Genomic DNA, 23426 nt, shown 5'->3' on the forward strand with positions numbered 1-23426 from the left:
TGTCCATCAGTGCGGATAATACCTTGCCAGACAGACCAATGGTCTGACTCAGGAAAAGGCAACTTCCTGCTGCTGAAAGCTCGCTTTTCTCGTCTCCCAACCCAATGAGTTATGAGTGCTCCAGAAAAAAAAAGCAGCAGCTTCACTTAATTTAGGTAGCACCTAAATATGGAAACAGCCACACTTGGGTTGTCGATGACGACATCGCCTTGAGGGAAAGTGGGTGGGTCTCCCGCAATTTGCACCTCGGCCAGTTCCACAGGGCCAATTATATCACCAGCTTGCCTCAGATTCATGGCTTGGGCTTACCCCTCGACACGAGAGCAAAGTTAGCCAGCTCCAGGGGCAAAACTAGGCTTTCTTTCACCTCAAAAGTCCTGCACCTCCAAGAATGCAGGAGTCTCCTTCTTTGGAGGTCTTTAAGCAGAGGCTTGACAACCATAGGTCAGGAGTGCTCTGATGGTGTTTCCTGCTTGGCAGGGGGTTGGACTCGATGGCCCTTGTGGTCTCTTCCAACTCTATGATTCTATGAATCAACCCAAGGTAGATTCTTTGCCCTGGAGTAACCCTGCAATCCACACAAACCATTTTACTCATCATTCTGCTTCGACTGTCCGCACAGGATGTCCACACAGGACTGTCCACAGGATGTGAGCAATCTCTCATCGGATCTCCGTATCATTTTATTTTCCTCGCAGCATCGGGAGTCAGATTTGGAGCAGAGCCACAGCTCTGGGGAAGGAGGGTTAACCCTTTCTCCCAATGGATATTGAGCCTTGGGGCTCCCAACTCTACAATTCTATGGTTGATACGTTTAGATTGATACGGATGTATTGGTGGTTATTGTATTCTCAGTTTGCACTGGTGGCTTCCCCCTGCTTTTCCCTCGTTAGAAGTAATAAAAAACAATAATGATATGTGAAAGTGTAAATAATAATGATCACCCTTCAGGCAGAACAAGCAGCAAGTTGATAAAGATGGAATGATACCCATTCAGTAATATGGAGGAAAGCAAATGCATAGGCTACTGAGGGCTGATGGTGCTTGCTCCTGCCACGAACGATACCTGTGTGGATTCAAGAGCAAGTTTTGCACACAAGCCAGACTGTAGCTAGTTTAATTTATCCCACAGAATTCAATGGGAGCTGCTGAGATGGTGCCATCTACCCAAGAGCTTCGCCCTGGCCTTGTGTTTTGGTCCTGTGGCTAGAGAATGACAAGCATGTGGCAGAAAGCTGGAAATCTCTCTCTCTGTGTGTGTGTGTGTGTGTGTGTGTGTGTGAGAGAGAGAGAGAGAGAGAGAGAGAGAATAAAGGTAAAAGTACCCCTGCCCGTACGGGCCAGTCTTGACAGACTCTAGGGTTGTGCGCCTATCTCACTCAAGAGGCCGGGGGCCAGCGCTGTCCGAAGACACTTCCGGGTCACATGGCCAGCGTGACATCGCTGCTCTGGAGAGCCAGAGCCGCACACGGAAACGCCGTTTACCTTCCCGCTAGTAAGCGGTCCCTATTTATCTACTTGCACCTGAGAGTGCTTTCGAACTGCTAGGTTGGCAGGCGCTGGGACCGAACAACGGGAGCGCAAGCCCTAGGCACTGAGGCTTTAACCCACAGCGCCACCCGCGTCATATATATATATATATATATATGAGTATGTGTGTGTTAAGGTCCTCAACACAAAGGGACATTGTGTTCTGTGTTTCCTGTTCCTTCTCAGAGCTGAATAAAAAAAAAATGTTCAAAACTATGCCTCAGAGTCTCCCCTTTCACCAGCAAAGCCTCTGTGTTTCTGTGGGACACTTCTCAAACTAAGATGATCCAGCTTCCATCAGAATACCCATTGGACAATGCACAAAAGAACACAGGAGAAAAACCTTACCAATGCGTACAGTGCTGGGAGTGCTTCTGCCAAATAATAATAATAATAATAATAATAATAATAATAATAATAATAATAATAATATCATCTACTTGAAAATCCAAATCAACAAACCTTTCTGCCAGAGAAACCTCTGGGATTGGGAGAGTGGGTTCCTCCTTCCGAGGCTGTCGATATGTGCAAACTTAACCCCCCTGAGAATAATAATAGCGGAAACGCACAAGCCCAACCTTTGTCAGAAGGGAAACTTTATTTCAACCGAACATGGTATAAATAGTTAAATGCATGAACAGAGATTCCCTGGGATTTCCTTTTCGTGTTTAATAAATAAAACTAGCTCAGAACCAAGGGCGAGCTTTCCCAAAATCAACAGGAAGAAATTATTCTCTCCTCCCACCAAAGTGCTGGAATGACAGTTTTGGTATCTACAAAAAAAGAGCGAGAAGATTCACTGGTGCTCTGGGACATCCTTGATACCCACAAAGCAATCCATCAGTGGGACACCGGCAAGAATCGAACCTTGTTTCATATCCCACCTCTCCGCCACGCAGGAATTCAAGGTAGCTTGCAAGCGTATGTTCGGCCAAAGGCGTTTCCAGTTGTAACGGGGGTGGGGAGTGGGGAGCCTCCACATTCGAACCCTAAAAGAGAGAGGGGAAGGGCCTCAGCTCAATGGCGGAACAGCTGCTGCCTTGCATGCAGAAGGTTTGAGGTTCAATCCCCTGCGTCTCTAGGCACGGCTGGCAGAGACTCCTCTCTGAATGAAATCTGGAGAGCTACTGCCAGTCTGTGTGGTTACTACAGAGCTACACGACCTGATATATAGCCTTGCCATCTTCCAAGCTGCTCCCCTGCCTTGTGCCCCCCCTCTGATGCCTTCTCAGATTTGGGGGATGATGAGCAAGCCCTCCCTGCAAGCCCCCGTCCTCTCTAGGCCAAATCCAGGAGCTGAAAACATCAGCCACGTCAGGAGGCTGGAGTTGTTTCCCACGGACAAGAGTTAACGTGCCCTTAAGAGAGGATCTTCACTGAGACAAATCATAGAATTGGAAGGAATAAATAAAAAACAGGGGAGGGTATGAACACCATATGAGAAGTCAACTAGAAGACAGAATAGGATCTCTTTTTTAAAAAAAACAAACCACAAGTTTGTCCCATGCTCCATGAAGGCTGGGGGCAGGCGAACAAATGAACTTTCTCACGTGGCACTTGGTTAAAACTATGAAATTCGCTCCAGTAAGATGTAGTGACGGCCTGTAGCTTGGATGACTTTAAAGAGGATTTTGACAAATTCATGGACGGCAAGGCTATCGATGGCTACCAGCCAGGATGGCTACGCTCTGCCTCCAACAGTATTCAGAGGGAAGTACACCTCTGAATGCCAGTTGCGGAGGAATCGCAATTGCAGGGTGGGGCACTATGGCACTCAGGTCCTGACTGGTCCTGCTCCCCATTGGGGCATTTGGTTGGTCACTGTGAGAACACGACGTTGGACCATATGGGCCTTTGGTGCGATCCAGATACAGGAGTCTTCTTGTATGCCCCAATCTCCTGAGCATCTGCCTGGACACAGAATAGCTGGAGCTGATGAATCTTGCTCTGCTCCAGCTAAGCAATGTTTTAAGTCCTTACTCCTGCAGTAAAGGTAAAGGGACCCCTGACCATTAGGTCCAGTCGTGACTGACTCTGGGGTTGTGGTGCTCATCTCGCTTTGTTGGCCGAGGGAGCTGGCGTACAGCTTCCGGGTCATGTGGCCAGCAGGACTAAGCCGCTTCTGGCGCCCCAGAGCAGCGCACGGAAACGCCGTTTACCTTCCCGCCGGAGTGGTACCTATTTATATACTTGCACTTGACATGCTTTCGAACTGCTAGGTTGGCAGGAGCAGGGACCGAGCAACGGAAGCTCACCCCGTGGTGGGGATTCAAACCGCCAACCTTCTGATCTGCAAGCCCTAGGCTCTGTGGTTTAACTCACAGCGCCACCCTCTATATCTCTAGGCCCTATAATTGTGGAGTTGGGACCCCGAGGATCATCTTGTCCAACCCCCCGCAATGCAGGAATCCACAGCTATGCCATAAGGGGATCAAACACGCAACCCTGGCATTATCATCGCCCCACTCTAACCAACTGAGCTACCCAGGCAGTGGCAATATTTTCCTTTTTTGTGGGGGGAGGATTTACAAAAAAAAGCAAAAAATGAAACAGGCTTGTTTATTTCAGAATGCACTTTTAAAACATGCATCAGAAATAAGCAGAGATGAGCAGGACCCCACCTTTCTGATGGCAGGAAGAAGTTTCAGAGGAGTTTAAAATAAAATAAAAACTTAAGCTTGCATATGAGTATTACTACGCCACGAGGAATTCACTCTGCCATCTTTTCCTTTGGCTTCCTGACAGTTCCACCTTTCTCACACCAGAGGGTGCTAGTCCGGTAGATTATTGCTTTTATTAGAAAGGGAAGGTTGCTTTCTGTAGGAAAGCGCTACACCTTGCCTGCTGATCTCTTCCTCAAACTGCTTTCCTGGCGTCTCTCATCCGGCAAGTAAGCACCCCCCCCCTTTTACTTCCTTCCCTCGGAACTGCGTAAGTGCACAAAGCGTCCCCAGCTTCAGAGGCACCAATTCCTTTGCAAAGGGTCAGGGCCCATTGCTCCAATCCCTAATCTCTTCTCAGACCTATTTGCCCATGAAGCAACCAAATGCTAACAAGCAAAAAAAAACCCAAACAACTGCAGTGCCCGATAGGCTTGGAGGCAAAAGTTCAAGGATGAATGTGGATGCGTAACGCAGTTGGGTGGAGGGAGGAGAACCAGCAAAGCTGTTGTGCAGCCAGGCGATGAAAATATAGCTTTTGGGAAAGCCAGAGACAAAAAACAAAGTTCCCCCTGAAGCTCATAGTTTAACCTGCAGAGTCCTCTCGTTCCACACCAAAATAAAATCTCAGTATGCCCAATTCCTTTCCCTTCCTCTGCTTCCTCTCCCACTGATAAATTATGCTGGAAGATTTTGAGAGTTCAGATCGCTCAAATTTTTTTTGCTTACGTCACTCTGTAAAAGCACATTGTCACCCAACGGCAATACATAAATAAGAAGGATGTTGTGCAGAGACCCAAGCCAGCCTCGGCACACTTTTCAATTCACAACACCGCTCATTTGGCGTCCGTTTTGCTGGCAAAATGTGACTGCGACGTGGGGCGAGAACGCAGGTTGTGTTTTGGACCCCCTTCCCCAAAGAGACTGAGAGAGGCCACGTGATGAATGCAGCTTTTCATTTAATAGAAGACAGTTTCAACAAAAATAAAACTCCACACACACACGAAACAGAAAGGAATGACAAACTTTAGCCCCAAAAAAAAAAAAAAATGGGGGAGGGAGGAAAAGGAACACAAAATCAAACTGGCGCCATCTTCTTTTCTGTAAATGTAGTGTTAATGCAGCAAAAACTCCATGTGTGTCCGTGTGTCGGGTTGTGTGTGTGTGACAGAGAGAGAGAGAGAAAAAAGGAATCATGGTCAAGCAGATGGTGGGCACACAAAGTTTTTGTTTTTCTCCCTCCTGCCTCCCCAGCCTGAATTTCCATGCAGCAAAAGTGCCCTCCCAAGCTCCCTGATAAGATTTTTATTGCACTTAAGAAAAATGATAATAAAGTAAAAAGCATAAAGTTCTATGTCTACCCAACAGCTGCCACCCTCCCCCCACCCCACATTTTTAGAGGGTGTTGTGGCAGAGAAAACGGTTCCTCTGCTAAGTCTATACAAAAAAAAAAAGGGGGAGATTCCTTTTCGTTTCATTTTCGGGGTTAGTACCGCAAATCTCCTGCGGAGATTTCGTTTCGTGTCACCAGGAGGAAAGTAGTCCATCGTGTAGGGGGAGAGAAGCGTGTTTCTTTATCTTCCTTTCCTGCTAGTTAGAGTCGAGTGATTCCAGTGGGATTTCGTGAAAAAAGAATTCAAGGACCCAAAGAGAGGGCCGACACTTCCCGCCGCACCTAGGCTCGAACCAAAAAAAGATGGCCGCTTGTTTTTACACCTGTCGTCCTACAACACAGACTTCCCCATGCAAGGGGGCTGGTTGCCCCGGCTCTCGTCCTACTGGCGACACACGAAAGCATCAGTCCTGGTTTCCCATCTTGGCAGGCAAGCTTCTTCTCTTTTGGAAGAAACCTTGCCTATCGGAGCTAATCTCTGAGGCCATTTGAACCTGGTCTTTGCGGGGCTTCCTGTAATAGCCTTTGGGATCTCTTCCGCTGGGTCTCAACGCACCACCGGAGGAGGGGGGGCAGGGGGAGGGACTGCACTGTTGGCTCCACCGGCTTCCCCCTCAATCCCAGGTATTTTTTTGGCTGCAAAAAAGTCCTTCCCTGAGAAATAAAATCATCAACCCCCGCCCACCCTCTAGCAATACACTTTGCGCAGCAACCCACCTCCTCCCCGCTTTCGGCGCTGAACGGCCGGCCAGGAGACCCACAAAGCCTGGAGCATTTCCTCTGTGGAGCAAAACTTGGGAAAGAAGTTCGCGTTTCAACTTTTACCCCCTTTTCTCAAGGAAATTGAAGTTCCAGGGAGTGGGATAAGGGGTGCTGCTGTGAGGGATTCAACCTCCTTCTGCAAAAGTAGTGATTTTGGACCCCGAAAGGCCCTGGTGATAGCAAGATAACACGCTTACCACTGCAGCTGGGTCCTTGTCCACAGCTGATGTACGCACAGGAACTGTGGGAAAGCCTACAACTTTTTGAAGAACAAAGTAACAATAAAAGGTGAAAACTGCCCCAAAAATCAGCAGCATCCTAAGAAGTTTCTCATGTCAGTTTTATCGTATGGGGTGAACAAAACGGGAGGTGGGGGGGGAGAGAACCACCCTGCCCTCTTCATAAACGTGCCATTTATGTAGTTTTACGTTCAGTTAAAATATTCGCTACTTCAACAGTCAAGCCATACACAGTATCACCCCCATTGTCCAAAAGTTCGGCATGGTATGGCTTGAAGAACAAATCTTGATAGGAGAGATGCAAGGAGTTTGCCTCGTTCTCTCTGCTGAAGGACAGGAGAACCTGGATCAGTCGAAGCCACGGCAGTCCTCTTATTGGTGGGCAATGGGCAAAGGTTGCCCATCAATGCACAAAAAGGCATCTCTCTCTCTCTCACACACACACACACACACCGGGGCGCTCTCTCTCTCTCTCTCTCTCTCTCTCTCTCAGCTTACTTCAAACAACTTCACCAGGGAAAAGCAGCTTCTTGGTGGCTTCCCCGATTCGGTGCACTCTGCAAATTGGGAGGAAGCAGAGATCCTTTTCCTTTTTTTTAAGGTGGTTGGAGGTTAAAAGGCGGGAGGAAAAACTGTTCCCATTCTGTTCAACAGACACCGAAGAAAAGACAAACAAACAAGGAGACGCAAGTAAGGGAGGGCGGTGGGTGGGGAAAGAGAAACTGGAAAATAAAAATAAATAGTAGTCTGTGCTGCAGATTAAACAGCCTCAATAGTCTTGCTTGGCAAGGGAGCTACAGCTTTACGGCACTCTCAGCCAGCGGGACCCACGAGAGGCCTGCTCCTTCCCAAGCATTCCTGGAAAACTGGACCTACTGGGACCTGCGGCGCTCGCGACACACACAAAGCAAACACACGGGGCCCTGTTCATCTGTAGTGTTCGCCCTTTTCCTTTTAAAGTTTCCCAGTTAGACTGGAGAGAGGCGGTGCCGACGATCCGAGTCCGCAAAACAGCCTCTCCGCCTTGTGAAATCACTTGCGAGGGGCATCCCCTTGCAGAAGGAAGAAACGAAACAAAAACATTGTTGAGTTCCCCCCCTGGCAAGAGTTCCAGGGAGACACACCAAAGCAGCAAAAGATGTCAAGAGTTCGCCCTGAAGGAAGCTCTTCTCCTGGGTTCAAGGTCTCCTCGGCTCTTCTGTTTCCTGAATCCCGACCCCCCCCCCTCCAAACAGAACATCTTTTATCAGAGGGAAGACTTTTGAGAATGAGAAAAGGGGGGGGGTGGCGGGGGAAATGGTCACAGTTGGAAACGGATGCCGTTCGGGGGAACGGGACGGGCGGCGCTTGTCACGTTGCCTCTGTGTGGCAGTCAGGGGGGCGGTGGAGTTGTTGTTTTCGGAATCACATGGTGAGGGGAGGAGGTAAAGCTAGGCAGGCGCTTCCCCAAAGAGACCCCATTGGATGCGGAATGGCCCAGAACTGAAAGAGAGAGAAAAGGAGAAGGTGGGGAGGGAAGCAAGAAAGATGTCCGGGAGACCAGAGTAGGAGGCCAACGCAAGCAGATACAGACCCCTATCTAATTATAAAATCACGGCTTCTTCCAAACTCATAAAAATGGCACAGTGCTAAATTTTCAATGTAGCTGCCTTGAAAGGAGGGGGGGAGGGGGAGGTTTGAAACCCTTAAATAAAATTTCATTACAATTCTCTTCTGCCCCCTTCCATTCTTAACGTTCTCCCTTCAATTTGTCCCGGGGTGTTAGCACCACGCTGACTGCTTCTGCTTCCCCATCCAGCAATATATTGAATAATAAATACGCATTTCGGGTGATCCCCAACTAGAAATACCAATACTCTGACGATAGCTCAAGTATCCGGCCCTCCCCATTCTCAGCCCTCACAAATACTTCCCTCCTCCTCTTGCTGTGCATATTATACATTATATTATATATGTTTAGGGTAAATATATATATAATATATACATTTTAGGTAAATATATTTACCTGAACACCACCCAGATTTGTTTCTAACGCCATGCGATTGAGAAGCTTGACTAAATAGGCAGACCAAGCTTGAATTTTCAAAATGCTCAGGTCAGTCACCAGATTCTGTTAAAGCCGTGTTTCCCAAATTTGGGTCTGCAGCTGTTTTTGGACTACAATTCCCATCGTCCCTGACCGTTGGTCCTGCCAGCTAGGGATGATGGGAGCTGTAGTCCAAAAACCCAGGTTTGGGAAAACCTGTGCTAAAGCTTACTTACTTGGAAAGTGAAAATCTCACTGAACCCAGCGGGACCTGATTCCTGCATAGGTGTTTTCAGGATTAATGCTTTCTAGGTGACATTCTGCTGGTGCCCCCCCATGTTGTCCTTCCTGGAGCCCCCCCTTTTAGCAGACAGCATATTCCCTCTTCCCATTTTGACACGCAACTCCCTTACCTAAAGCGTCACATTGGCTCCTGCCCCATCTCTAGGCTTGCTTCCAAAAGTAATTCCTCCAGCTCCTTCTCATTCTTGGAACAGTTTAGCTCTGGAAAGCAAAGGCAGAGAGTCAGCTAGGTCCTCGCCCTGCTCCCAAGGAGTGTCTCAACCTGGCCTTTGCTTCTGTGTTCAAAATCCGTAGTCACCTGCCTTTTAGGAGGCAAGACTCCATACGGCTGAGCCCACCCCACCCACTAAGCTTCCCCCCGGCTTCATCCCTTGACACAATAAGAGTAGGGTGGAGCCTGTTTGATACCCTATATAAATGCCTCTCCCAGAATGCAAAGCGTGCTCTCTCTCTCTCTCTCTCTCTCTATGTGCTTACCATGTTCTACAGAGCAACTGGCCATTTTCCCATCATGCCCTGAGGGAGCATCTGGTAGTGCATGAACAAACTCCATCCTTAGTCCGTTGGGCAGCAGAGAGCTGTGAACAGCGCTCTCACACGGCCCAGAGTTCATCTTTTCTGCCCCCAAAACAGGGCTTGGTGTGGAGGGAGAGCTTTCTGAGCCATCCGCCCTCTTGGGAACAGCCTCAGTCGCTTGTCCGTCTGAGCATTCAGTCTTTGCTGGCTGAGACTGCGGGGCTGGAAGGTCGCTGGGCTTTGGCGGAGAAGCCTGTGGAGGAAGAGGGCTCCCCTCTTGCCGCGTATCGGCGCCCCCTGGGACTGGCTTCTCCGGCAGGCTCTCCACCCGCGTAACGACAAATATTTTGTGGCCTCGCCCAGGGCTGGAGACCGCAATCCTCCTCTCGTTCCCGGGAGAGCTGGCCTGGGCTGGAGGCCCACTGGTGACTCCCAATCGAGATTCACATTTTATTTCTTCCATAGTGTTCAAGGGGGGCAGCACCCTGCTTTCGGGGCTAAGGACACCGCTGGTCTTTGGGGGGGAAGGTGGCTTGGGCAAGTCGCCCGCGTGATCAGGGCTGCTGAGCTTCTGGGGCGACGGCGGGAGAGCCTTCATCACCAGCTTCTCATCCTCTTCTTCGTCTGTGTCCGAATCGGAGTCTGAGGACTCGTCGTCGCCACCAGCTCTCTTGTCGGCCGCCCCATTCTCCTGGGAGGGCGGGGCCTCCCGGATTTCCTCCCCCTCCTCCGGCGTGGGTGCCATGTCGCCGTTCTGCCCCTCGTCCTCCACCGGCCCCTCCTCGAGGGGCTCCGTGATGGTGATTTCGGGCATGGAGGCGGACTGCTGGAGCTGCTGCTCCTTCTCCTCCTTCTCTTTGGCAAGGACAAAGTTGCGCTTGCAGCCGTTCTGTATCTCCGTCAAGAGGGCCTTCTGCGTCTCGATAAAGCTCTTCACCTGCAAGAGGGAGAAAGGCGGGTGCGTGAGCGGCCCAGCAGCCGAAAGGCACAGGGGCGCCATTTATTGCAAAGCTGGGGTAGGCAAAACATTTTTTCAGCCTGAGGGGCCCACAGCCTCCTGGACAACTTTCCGGGGGGAGGCAAAGTTGGCAAAGCAAGGAATGTAAATTTAATCTTTCAATGCCAGGTTAGTTTCCCCACATATTCATGCACCTCCTCTCCATCTTCCATGCAAGCAAGTATTGTCAGAGCTAGGAATGACAGGTAAAGAAATTAAAAAAGAAGATAAGATATTATTTCTATATGCCACTACAGCCGCAAGAATCATGTTAGCACAAAATTGGAAAACGGAGGTTATACCCAATATAAGTGATTGGCAGGTTAAAGTGATAAATTATGCCGAGCTCGCTAGAATAACAGGAAGATTAAGGGATCAAGACGAACAGAAATTTCATGATAATTGGAATAAATATTTGATTTATATTGGAACCAAATTTCAGACGACACTGGCGGGGTTGAAATAACTCTAACAGTAAGTGATCTATAAGTAAAAGAGATAAAATACGTGGCTGTAAAATTTATTTGATACTTACCAAAAGAGTGGAGGGAAGTTCAAAGCTCGGCAGAGCCTAAAATAATTTTGTGTTATATTTATGATTTGTGGAGTCGATGTGATATGTGCAAGTTATGTAATGGATTTTGTATATGTCTTTATGTATATATATGTAATATCAATAAAAGTTTATCGCCAAAAAAACCCAAAAACTTTCCGGGGGGAGGCAAAGTTGGCAAAGCAAGGAATGTAAATGTTATCTTTCAATGCCAGGTTAGTTTCCCCACATATTCATGCACCTCCTCTCCATCTTCCATGCAAGCAAGTATTGTCAGAGCTCAAGGACATTTTCCAGCTTAGGCACAACATCCCAGGAGGAAAGGAAACGGGGACACTAGGGGACAGGCTGGGAGGGCTGTGTGTGGTAGAGGAAGAGTGGCATGGGGCAGACAGAAAGACTTGGGGCCGAAGAGTCTGAGGGTCCCAACCAGCGCTGTAAGGGAAGCTGGCACGGAGCCTGAAGGTAGGCGTTTTGATGAGTTCAGCCTTGCCTGCTTGAGCTCAGATGCTGCGTGGGTTGGAAGAATCAGGGAGCTTTTATGCTGGAGGGGATCAAAAGACCGCTGTGACCCCGGACAAATTACACACGCTGAAGCCTTGCAAAGTATGGACCTTCATGGGCAATACAGGGGGAGGAGAAAACACATGTTTGAACGCTCATCAAACATCATACATTGTAGAATTCGAAGGGATCCTGAAGGTCCTCTGGTCCAACCCTCCTCAAGGCAGGAATCTCAACTAAAACATCCACAACAGATGGCCCTCCAACCTCTGCATGAAAACCCCCAATGAAGGAGAGTCTGCCACCTCCACAGTCGGACAGTGCTTACAGCCAGAAAGTTCTTCCTGATTTTGCTGGTGTGCCCCTTTTGTCTCTGTGGCAAGTTTCGATGTGGGGGTGCATCTCTCTGTGGCTACAACGGCCTCATTGAGTGCACACCTGGGAGGAGCTGAGAGACGTCGGACTGACAGACCTGCATTTTCCTAACTTGTAAGTGTACTTTTGACAATAAAGAGTTAATTACTTACTCCAGATAGCCCTTGCCTGACAGTACAGTGACAGGCCACAGGAAGCTGGTCTGGCTACTGGTGTACCTAGATCAGTATCACCAGCACTGACTGGCAACAGCTCTCGCCGGGGTTCCAGGCGGAGTCTCTCCCATCTCTACATGGGAGAGGCTGGAGGCTGAGGCTGGACTTTTCCGTGTGCTCCGCCATTGCGCCACAGCTCTTCCACACGGGGAAGGCCTTCCACAAGTGGGAAGGGACAAAGAGAAGTCAAATGCCTGGCACAACTGGAGTTTTTCTACCTGCCTACGGCACGCCTGTGTCTGTGCCAGGCACTGGGCCTCTATTTTTCTGGAGCGGAAGGTTTATCGGAGGCAGCAGGGTTACCTGGCTGGCTGCGCCGGCACGCACCACGTGCGGAGCCAAAGCTACGCCAGCAAAACCGACCTATAGCAACGGAAACGTGAGACGGCGGGTATCAAGTGGCTTGGACAAAGGCTTTCGCTCCCTGACGGGCGGAATCGTGTTACTGCCTCGCGACACAGAAAGCTTTTACAACGCGGCATTTCAAATGAAGGCAGCTCAGCGGCAACAGCAGTGGGCTGTCGGCGAGGGATGCCGCTCCGAAGTTCGAACTTGTGGGGCCTGAAAGTATACGTCGCTGGGAACAGGAGACAGCTGCCCACACGAAGGCATTTGCCACAAGCTCCCAAGCAGCTATTTAGACACCTGTAGACGTCCATAGTGTTTATGTGTTTGGTCGTGAGGGACCAGGAAAGCTCATGGATAAGCCATTCTGTTTCCATGCAGAGAACATTGCTGGGAAAATGCTAAGGTGTGTGGCTTCCGCCCTTTATAAAATACCCTGTTCCACCTTCATACCATCTCCTGCTCCCAGCCAAACTCCTCTCACCACCACCACCCCCCCACTTTTTCAAAGGACCCTTTTTGCTTCTACTTTGATGTTTCTATCCCAACCTGTCTTAGTGGGACTCAGGGTGGTGTATACAAAATCATCCCATTTCGTGCAAGGCTGAGAGCCTTGACCCACAACAGCCTAAAAACCGAGTTCTGGGCATTTAAGAAGGATGTTGACAAGCTGGAATGTGTGAAGAGGAGGGTAACCAAGATGATCAAGGGTCTGGAAGCCAAGCCTTATGAAGAAAGGTTGTGGGAATTGGGTATGTGGCGGCTGAGAGGAGATAGGACAGCCATCTTCAAATATCTAAATGGAATATCTCATGAAGGATGGAGTAAGCTTGTTTTCTCCCACTCCAGAAGGCGGGAGAAATGGATTCAAAGTGAAAAGAAAGGAGATTCCTACTAAACATCTGGAAAAAAACTTTTTGACAGTAAAAGCTGTTTGAGAGTGGAACGGACTCCCTCGGAAGTTTGTGGAGTCTCCTTCCTTGGAGGTTTTTAAGCAGAGGTTGGATGGCCATCTGTCATGGATGCTTTAGTTGAGATTCCTACATTGCAGGGGTTGGACTAGATAACCCTTCGGATTCCTTCCAACTCTACAATTCTATGGGCTAGGTGGGGACTGAAGCCTCCCTGGTGGTTCAAGCACTCCCTCCGTGTCTAATATGAGCAGAAAATCAAACTAGGCCATCTCAAGAGGGTTTTGACTTTCCCAGCCGCTTCCTTTGGTCTGCAACAGAAGCACAGCACAGACTCACCGATTCCTTTTTGGGCTCCCTGTCGAGGTCCAGCCTGAGCAGCGAGTGATTGACCTTCAGGGCTAAAGACAAGGCCATCAACCCTCCGGTCTTGATTTCGTTCTCCCGAAGGTCCAGCCGAAGTAGCCGGGGACTCTCCGCGATGAATTCCGCCACTGCCACAGCGCCTGGGCACCAAGAGACACAGCCAGTGAGTCCACGCGAAGGCAGGGGCCGAGCCTGCGGCGGCCGCTCTGCCCTCGGAAAAGACAGAGCGCCGCCTGAGCACCCGGGGAGGCTGCGTGGCCTGGCTTACCCTCACACGTCAGCTTGGTCGACGCCAAGCCCAACCTCAGCACTGAGCGGTTGCTGATGAGCCCGTTCTTCAGGTTGCGGACACCTTCATTGCCGATGGGGTTGTGTCCCAGATTCAGGGTCTCCAGGCTCTGAGTGTGAGGCTGGAGATGCAAACGGAATGTTGGTTTGTTGCTTGTTTACTGACTGCCTCTGGGGGCTTAGTCCACTTCAAGGCAGCTCACAATGGCTCAATTTGCACACAACACTGACCAAAACCAGGGATCAGCCCAGTCCAGTGAGTCTGCGAGCTCCCGGAGAGGAGACTGCAGTTGCTTTGTCCCTCCTCTGGTCCTGTTACTACTGCGAGTTATGCCACGGTTTGAGGATTAGCATGTTGTCTAAAGCTGAGCTCATGCTTTGTCTCCTTCAGGCAAACCATGAACTGTAAATCAAGAAACACACCTTGGTAATGACCTTGTGGTCTGTCTGGAGTGAGACGAACAATGAGTCGAGCTTTGAAAGACACGCTAAGACAAACAACAGCTTAGCTCCCAGCAACAGAATCAAACAGAGGACCGAAGAAGCTGCAACTACCTGTCCAGAAACCCACATGCTCACCTGTTCACACAAAGTCATGGTTTCACTTAGCCTCACCCGTGAACTGGGCCTGTGGTCTAAAGACACAATTCACACAACAGTTTTTTTAATTGATAATGGCAGCAGCATGGACAACAAATGAGAACCACCATACAGAATCCCTGCATACATACAGATCTCTTTTAAGATGAACGTCTGTTCTAACAATGAAGGCCTTATTTGTAGAAGGCACAGCCCCAAATAAGCAGTTTTTTAAAACCCACATACAAGTTTGGGGGGCCAAACGCACCTCTGTGGGAAGGGCTTTCCACAATCTGGGTTTTGAGTCACTCTGTTCTCAGGTCTGCTGGTGCTCACATGGCCCGGGAATTTGCAAGGCTCTCTGTGCAGGATTCTGGCCACCCAAGGGGGAAATAAACCCTGTGTTTCGTAAGAGAACTGGCAACTGGCTGAAGTTTAATCTCCACCCAGCAGGGACCTCATCATTCCTCCCTACTCCCAAATCCACAACTGTGAGGAGGGTAGAAGGCAGACCCACTGAAGACCAAAGCAAATCCAACATACAAGAGAGTTGTAAGAAATATTTTCTGTCTCTTAACTTCAGGTGTTGAGAAAGGGACAAAACGTTCTCTCCACACACTTGCGGCTAAAAGCAAACATTAGCTGCTCCTTGGAGGAAAATCCTTGAGCCCCAAGCCATTTTAGTTGTCCTATTCAGCACCTATTCTGGGAAGGCTGCAGCTCTGTGATAGAGCACCAGCCTTGCATGCAGACAGTCCCAAATTCAATCCCCGGCATCTCCATGTAAGCCTGGGAAGGACTTCCTGCCTGAAACCCTGGAGAGGCACAGCTGGTCAGCGCAGACAGCAGGGAGAACCCATGGTCTGACTCAATCTAAGGGACAGCCTCCTTGGGATAGCTCCATCGGTAGAGCTCAGACTCTAAACCTCAGGGTTGTGGGTTCAAGCCACATGGTGGGCAAAAGATTCCAGCATTACAGGGGGCTGGACTAGGTGACTCTGGTGGTCCCTTCCAACTCTACAATTCTAAGGCAACTTCTAGGCAACTTCCTGTGTTCCATTACCCATTTTCCTTTTTTCAGATGGGACAGCTGAACACAGTACAGGCAGCGAACATTTCGCGCAGGAGTCCTCAACCTGCCTTTTCCCGGGTGCAAAAGGACCTGCGTGTCAATTGGACGCCCCTAGAATGGTTACTGCCTTTATTCTAAAGATGGCAGCAGCAGCCGCAGATTTATAATGGCTTTTGGTAGCAGTCTGTTGTTTTCAATACCAGGAAGGAGAAAAAGGAGGTTCTGTTTTCAAGTTGGACTGGATGGGTAGGAGAGAGAGAGGAGCAGCAAGCACAGCTGACCCTGGGCTTTCCAGCTCGCAGTGTGCTTTGGTGACTCCCCGCCGCCCCCCCGGACTGCACCAAGCCAGATGTTCCCACCCCTAACATGGGAGGAGGAGGAGGATAAAGCTCGGTGGCAGAGCTCCCATGTTGCACTCAGGAGGCCCCCAGGCGCAAACCCCAGATAACAGATCAGCTGGGCAGAGAGGGCCAACATGTTGCCCAACAAAGGATAAAGCAGCTCCCACAGAAAAGGGTCGGGCTGGAGCTCCGACTGGTCTCTGTCTCCTGAGCCAGAGAACGAGGCCCCGGGGCAGCAAGGCTGCCTGTGACTCACCAGCGTCATCCCCATGTAAGCCATGCCGGTGTGAGTCAGCTGGTTGTTCCACAGCACCAGGGTGACGAGGCCTTTCCGCTGCTCCTTCAGCCCCTCGCAGATGTACGCCAGGCCTGTGAAGCGAATGATGAGCAGTTGATGGAGGGAGGATGGGAGTCCCTTTCCGCAGCCCTCATTAGACGCGACACCAGCTCACTCGGACACAAATACCCAGGCACCATCGGCTTTCGGAGGCGGTACTTTCCTTGTCTCAACTAATCCCCCTCCCCTTTCTCTCCCCCCTCGCTCCGCTAACTCGGCTGTCACAGTGGCAGCCGGGGAAATTTTGTGCGCTCGTTAGATTTGTGTTTAAAAGGACAGAAGAGAGTACCATAAGAACACATTTGCATTTTCTCTGCATGTCCGATTCAGGGAACAGCTAAATCGGTTTGCTCATCAGATTTATATCCTCTGACGGCAACAGCTGGGCAAATTCCCCGTGTTAAGTTCAAACTGGTTCTTTTAGTTCTAGTTAGGAGGGGGATTTTTAAGAAGGGGGAAACTGAAGATGGCAACTTTTTATTTGGTTGTAAATATCCAACGCCGCCTTCCGTTATGTGCAAAAGACACCCACATGAGGTTCTGGTAAATGCGTCACGTTTTATTTCAAATTAAATGTGTTCAAGGATTTAACCAGTTGATAGGCAGGTGATCAGAGCCAACCAAACTCATTTAAGTAGCCGACGGCTCTGTTCTTCCAAAGTAGAAAAACTTTTTGCTGGTGAGTAGTGTGGCACAGCTAAAATAAAAATATATTAATATATTAATTAACGCACCAGACATTATAAGCTTCCCGATACAGGGCTGACTTCAGGTGTCTACGGAAGGTTGTATAACAGTTTATCTCTCTGACATCTAACAGTGTCAAACAACATGTGTTCAAACAACAGAATCCGACCATTTCTTGGAAGAGAATTTGAGCCGCCCTGGCCTAGACTGCAACTATTGTCTTTCTTTTTAAGCACACTGCAGACAGAGACACAGCCTGAGCCCTCCTCTCGGTTTCTCAAAGAATTTGGGGGGAGACCGAAGCAGGGATCCCTCACCTGAGTCCAGGATGTGGTTGTTCCTCAGGTCCAGAATCTGTATGAAGCAATTGAACTTCAAGAGGTTGCCCAGCTGAGCAGAGTCCTGGAGGCTGTTCAGCTTGTTGTCAGCCAGGTAAAGCTCCCGCAAATTCATGTTCATTTTAAGAGCGGTTGCTGGAAAGCAGACAAAGGGGAGAATAAAATTAAAGAGAAGTGGCTGCCTTGCTAAGGAAATCAGCCCTGAGCGCTCACTGGAAGGACAGATCCTGAAGCTGAGGCTCCAATACTTGGGCCACCTCATGAGAAGAGAAGACTCACTGGAAAAGACCCTGATGTTGGGAAAGATGGAGGGCACAAGGAGAAGGGGACAACAGAGGACGAGATGGACGGACAGTGTTCTTGAAGCTACCAGCATGAGTTTGACCAAACTGCGGGAGGCAGTGGAAGACAGGAGTGCCTGGCGTGCTCTGGTCCAGGGGGTCACGAAGAGTCGGACACGACTAAACAACTAAACAACAACGGCTGCCTTGCTGAGCCTCCCAGGTGACAACGAGCTTTCTGCCTGCCCAGCTGGGCAGCGGATGTGAGACCAGGCCACAGATCTCCTGTGCCACTGATGCATCCCTTCACAGGACAAGCCTGGGGCTTAGGCCTGTTATGAGTCTGCCCACAGCAAGTGAGGAGAGTTGGGCCTTGCCCCTTGATCTGACCTTGGCCTAAATTAGCCCACCAGCCAACTGGCCGACCGTTTGAAACCAGCAAGTTAAATAATGAGGTCTGCTGTCTTTCACCAGTTTTCCTCAGGGAGACAACTCCCCGTTCCTGCCCACAAGACAAGGTGGACAAATCTAACTGGCTGCCCGGTGGGGATGGAGCAAGGAGAGGCACAATCCACCAGACGTTCTCCTGTCTATTTATCTGCCTCAAGACATAATAAGTGAGTAAAGAGGAGATAAGCTGGGGTCGCTTCAAGGGCAGGTAACGTATGAGAAAATGGCAGCGGTGTCTTGGAAGCCTACGAAATCTCAGGAGGGGAACTGCCTGCCCTGTCCAATACAGAGAATTTTGTCTGAAAGCCATGAGTTCTCATTCAATCCACCTGCCTTCTGCCTGGGGCTGCGGAGAGACCACAACTGGTTTGTAAAGACTGGCTACCCAAGAGGAGGAAGAGAATGGAATTTAAGAACCAACCCCTCCCTGTTCTTCATTTATAGACACCTGGAACTGAAAGCACAAGGTCAGCTGCAGCCGGGCATTTGTCACTAGGCGGCCCGTAACTGAAGGAGACTGTCTTTCAAACTTCATCCATTATTGCTAGCATTCTTTAGGCTGGCTCCTATTCATTATTAATGCCTTCAGCAGGATGCAAAAAACCAGGTGTGGGTGTTTCGTTCTCCCAAGTTTAATACTGCTTCTCTTGGTATCTCTCACCTAGGCTAATCTTAAAAAACGACGCCTTTGGGAGCTGGAGTCCAGTGTTAGCGGTAAAGCCTGGATTTCATACACGGAAGAGTCAGGATGAACCAAACCCAGAGCACATGTGGTTCCGGTTCCTATTCAATCCTCCCCTATATTTTACAACACCTCCCTTGGACTCTGCATGCGGATCTGGGAGCTTTGGCAAGGCAAGGGTGCCCTTTGAGCCTCCACACTGCGCCTTTCAAGGATCTAGGCAGACTGAAGAGCCCAGGGATGAGGGAAGGCAACAAGGGGGCTTCTTCCTGCACCTGTGGGGGCCGCTCTGCCCCTCATTATGACTACCAATGCTGGCACATCCGCAGTGCTGCAGAGGGATGCCTTTGGCAGGCAAGGAGCCCTCGCAGAAAAGACGCCTGCTAGCAGCAAGCTGAGCTCTCAGCGGGGAATTAGGAAAAGTGACAATGGAAGTGGAGGGCCAGCAAGAGAGAAGGGCATATGGCTGGGTACACAGAGGGCAACTCAAGCTGTTCACCTAGCAACATAAGGGGTCGCCCCGACAGGCTGGCGTTCTCCAGGTGCAGCACGGTCAGGCTGTTGCTGATGCGCAAGGCGCGCGCCACAAACGGTGCCGAGTGATCGAGCAGAGGTGTGTTGCGGGCGTCCAAGTACTGGAGGCAGTTTGTCTGCGGGAGGAAGGAAAGGTTGAGAGTCAGGTCATAGAAAGGTATGAAGGGTGCTGTACCTGGATATCAACAAACGTTTCAGCTCAGAACGCCCGTGAGCCAGAGGTGCTCTTAGCCAGCACCTCAAAGAAGGTTGCCGCGCACCAAGTCAGAGGGCTGGAAGCAGCCAGAGGAGTATGCAGTGGACCAGACATGCGCAGCAGGAGAGAACAATCGGTATACAGTGGTACCTCTGGTTACAAACTTAATTCGTTCTGGAGGTCCGATCTTAACCTGAAACTGTTCTTAACCTAAAGCACAACTTTAGCTAATGGGGCCTCCCACTGCCGCCGCCGTGCGATTTCTGTTCTCATCCTGAAGCAAAGTTCTTAACCCAAGGTACTATTTCTGGGTTACCGGATTCTGTAACCTGAAGCGTCTGTAACCCGAGGTACCACTGTATTGCAAGTGAAACCACTGCTGCTCCTGAGTTCTCATGCCACCAGCACCCGACTGCAGCCTGTGGCGAGGGACGCAGCTTGTGGTTTCACTCGTGATATAGTGCTGGGTGAAGCAGCCATCTCGCACTGGCCCTCATACCGCTGAGGTAGAAACAAGCTACATCGGCCAGGCCAATGTAGCTTGTTCCTCCCTCGGCTGCCCACACAGGCAGGCGGATTGTTTCTATTTCTGCATTGAGGGGCGCATGGCTGCCTGCTTGCACAAGCTGGAGACGGGGGTGGGGGCTCTAGTAGACTTCTCCGTTTAGGAGCTAGCAGCCGCACACCCATGTTCCTGAACGGACAAAGAGTTAACGAGCGAAGGGGTGGGCTTCTCTGCTGATCAAGCCCCCCGCCTTTGGCTTGCGCAGGGTGGGTGGGTTAGCTCTTCCTTCCGGGAGGAGGTCCTGGGGCTGCCTTATGCTGCCACCGGGCCCGGCGCTTGGCATCAGGCAGCCCTGCTCCACAAGCTGTGGCTGGGGTGCCTTGTGGAGGGGTGCAGAGGCTGCTGCCGCTGTTTAAAGAGAAAAAACTTTAAAGAGACTTGTGGTAAGGGTGAGAAGCGTTAGCCCCTGCCCAGGATTCCTGTCTGCTGTGCAGGCTTTGCATCGCACTCCACACCGGGGAAACTATTCTATTTGCAGCTAGGAACAGCAAGATCAGTAAGCCCGTTAAAGCAGGAGATTATCACTGAGTTCCTGAATTAACAGAGCACAGGTGTGAATAGGGGTGTGTGTCAATCTGAACTTATTCTACGGTTTATTACTGCAGATCATGGCGTAAGTAAAAGGACTGGCATAACTTAATAGGAAGCGAGATTCCCCACTATGAACCTTGCATGACCCTGGAACCAGCTTTATCACAATGTGTTCCAAAAGCCATTCAGGAAAACATCCTGAGCTCCTCATGCCTGGTAAAGGTCAGCACCTATAGATCAAGTCGCCAGCAAAGTCTGCTTCAACACCTGAATGGATGCCATCAAGATAACAGTGAGATAATGCTAAGGTGGGAGGCAGACGAAAGGATCACCAAGGTTTAGTCAATTGCACACGGGAACAGATTCTTTCAAGATTTTGTAAAGCAAAGTACACAGAGTGGGAAGCAGACAGGAAACGATAAAATAGGTAATTATAGGAATTGTTCATCTCAAGGCCCTCCTCCCTTTCCCCATGGAAGGCACTGGCTGAAATCAGGATTTTTAAAAACCCCAGTCAGTTCTTGCAGCTCCAATAGCTTACCCAGTGCTCCCAAGGAATCAGCAGAAACCCACTTCGCCTATATATATCTCCCCCTCTATTTCTGCCTTGCGTTTAGTGTGAGTTCTGTGGCATAATTGTCACAACACATTTCTATGGATTTTTAAAAATAGTTAGGGAATCTTTTACTCTTCAGATCAAGGTATGGTAGGATTTGCTGCCTGCTTAAATTGTAATTTTGCCGGAGCATTAATATAGTCTGTCCTACTGGAGTCCCTAAGTCTGCCACTGGCACCAGACAGTACAAATTTCTTCCACCAGGGAAATCTACAGCTGGGCCCACGGAATCGTGGAGAACCTGTCAATGCTCACTCTTAGGGAGAGAAAGTCTTTTTCTCTTGGCTGGGGGGTGGGAAGAAAAAAAACAATAACACCACTGCAGAAATATTAACTTATGGCATTTCCAGGCAATGGGAGCTGCAGCTTGATGGTGAAACTGGGCTTGGGCACGAATGAGGACACGGGTTCAATGCTTGCCCTCTTTTTGCAACACTACTGCAAGCGATGCAATTTCGGGGGGGGGGGGGCGGCAAAGAAGAGGGGAAATGCTATCTAATCGTGAATACAAACCTTCCTCATCATGTGCGCAGCTGCCTGCCAACCTCGTGTGCCGATGTGTTTGTTAAATGAGATGTTGAGGTGTGTGGCTGACTCATAGTATTCAATCATATCAAACAGCGCCGAGGCACCCTGGCAAAAACAAAAGAAGAAACACCAGGACTGTTAGCAAGGGTGTGGCCGCAGCAGCCCGTCCTGGGTGCGACCCAGAGAGGGCGCAAAATGGGCAAAGTTCATGCAGCAATACTGGTATCTTTTAAGACGACATTACACAATGTACAAGTTCTCTTTGTGGTTTGAAACGAGGTGCGCTTTTTCAAGGCGGTAGATCCAAACCAAGTATCAACTTGCTCACAGCCCAAATCTGCATGTGCCTACTTGGAAGAAAGCCTCACTGTGTGCAAATGGAGCTGACTTCCAGAATAGCAGCACACCTTGCGACAAGGCCTCACTGACCCGGTCCTGCAGCCTAAGACAATACAGCACATCGCTCAGCTGGTTAGAGTCTGGTGCTGATAATGCCAAGGTTGCAGGTTCGATCCCCGTATGGGACAGCTGAATATTGCAGGGGGTTGGACTAGATGATGCTCAGGGCACCGCTACTGAATATTACTGATGGGAGAGGAAGGAAGGGCAAGACTGTCTGGAGACATGAAGCAGGTCTTTTGCACAAGTTTCAGAGCAGTTGGAACATGGAAACTCCGCAAGCAGTAAAGGTCTGCAAAGAATCAAATTCAAAACTCTTCAAATTTGATCTTCGATTTATGAGTGCACCTGCTGTATTTGTTCATCGCTACTTCTCAAACGCCATTTCTGGTTCTGAAGTTCTGCAATGAAATGTATTAAACAGAAAATACCCCCAGAAGATTTGTTCGTCTAATTTGTATACTGTGGAGCTCAGGGCTAGTGGGAGGGGGAAGGAAACTGGGAGGCTGCCCCCAGGGAAATAATTGGCTCGTCATAGCACTGAAAAACCAGTAGACTAAGTCAAGGAGACAACACAAGACCTGTCTTGCTCTAGGCTTCCAACCACAAACTATTTGTTCTTTCGCGTTGGGACTTGCTTATCAACAAGCCTGTGAGAGGAGCAGACTGAACTGGCACGATATACTCAAATGCAACTCCCGTAATTTGCATGAAGAGGGAACCACAACACATCGCTGATGGCTGTGTAATTTAAGATGAGACACTCAGAGTAGACCCACTGAATTACTTGCCATGACTAGCTTAGGTTCATTCATTTCAACGGGTCTACTCTGAGTAAAAGTTACCTGACTACAGCCCCAGATTTATACCGTATTTTTCGCTCTATAAGACGCACCAGACCACAAGATGCACCTAGTTTTTGGAGGAGGAAAACAAGAAAAAAAATATTCTGAATCTCAGAAGCCAGAACACCAAGAGGGATCGCTGCGCAGTGAAAGCAGCAATCCCTCTTGCTGTTTTGGCTTCTGGGACAGCTGCACAGCCTGCATTCGCTCCATAAGACGCACACACATTTCCCCTTACTTTTTAGGAGGGAAAAAGTGAGTCTTATGGAGCAAAAAATACAGTACTTTTTAGCAGGGAGAGAGCAGGGGGAGAGAGAGGGAATTTGGAGCTGGTCCTCCATCAGTTTCAAGTGCCTAATAAATGAAGGGGTCATTTTTATTTTTATTTTTATTTTAATGCTGGATGTACATCTTAACAAAGTGGGCCATAAACCTTGTCCACAGATGAAGTGGGAAGACATG

General features: G+C 49.6%; 1 protein-coding gene across 2 annotated transcripts in view; it reads right to left on the minus strand.

Annotated features, from left to right (window-relative positions):
* Window positions 1-2111: 2111 nt before the first annotated feature.
* PPP1R37 (protein phosphatase 1 regulatory subunit 37) overlaps window positions 2112-23426 on the minus strand; it is a 53387-nt gene continuing 32072 nt past the window's right edge. Inside the window, exons 5-13 of one of the 2 annotated variants that reach the window (XM_083454884.1) lie at window positions 21706-21825; window positions 19250-19400; window positions 17317-17472; window positions 16232-16344; window positions 13964-14105; window positions 13669-13835; window positions 9391-10366; window positions 9024-9114; window positions 2112-2519 (exon numbers count right to left, since the gene is read on the minus strand). In XM_083454884.1, the coding sequence (XP_083311010.1) occupies window positions 9032-9114; window positions 9391-10366; window positions 13669-13835; window positions 13964-14105; window positions 16232-16344; window positions 17317-17472; window positions 19250-19400; window positions 21706-21825 (1908 nt within the window). In that variant the 3' untranslated portion in view covers window positions 2112-2519; window positions 9024-9031. Of the gene's footprint in view, window positions 2520-5131; window positions 8067-9023; window positions 9115-9390; window positions 10367-13668; window positions 13836-13963; window positions 14106-16231; window positions 16345-17316; window positions 17473-19249; window positions 19401-21705; window positions 21826-23426 lie in introns of those variants that run through there. The other variant, XM_083454883.1, reaches the window with a different exon arrangement.

Source organism: Podarcis tiliguerta, assembly GCF_965153285.1.
Source record: "Podarcis tiliguerta genome assembly, chromosome: 8".
Taxonomy (NCBI): Eukaryota; Metazoa; Chordata; class Lepidosauria; order Squamata; family Lacertidae; genus Podarcis; species Podarcis tiliguerta.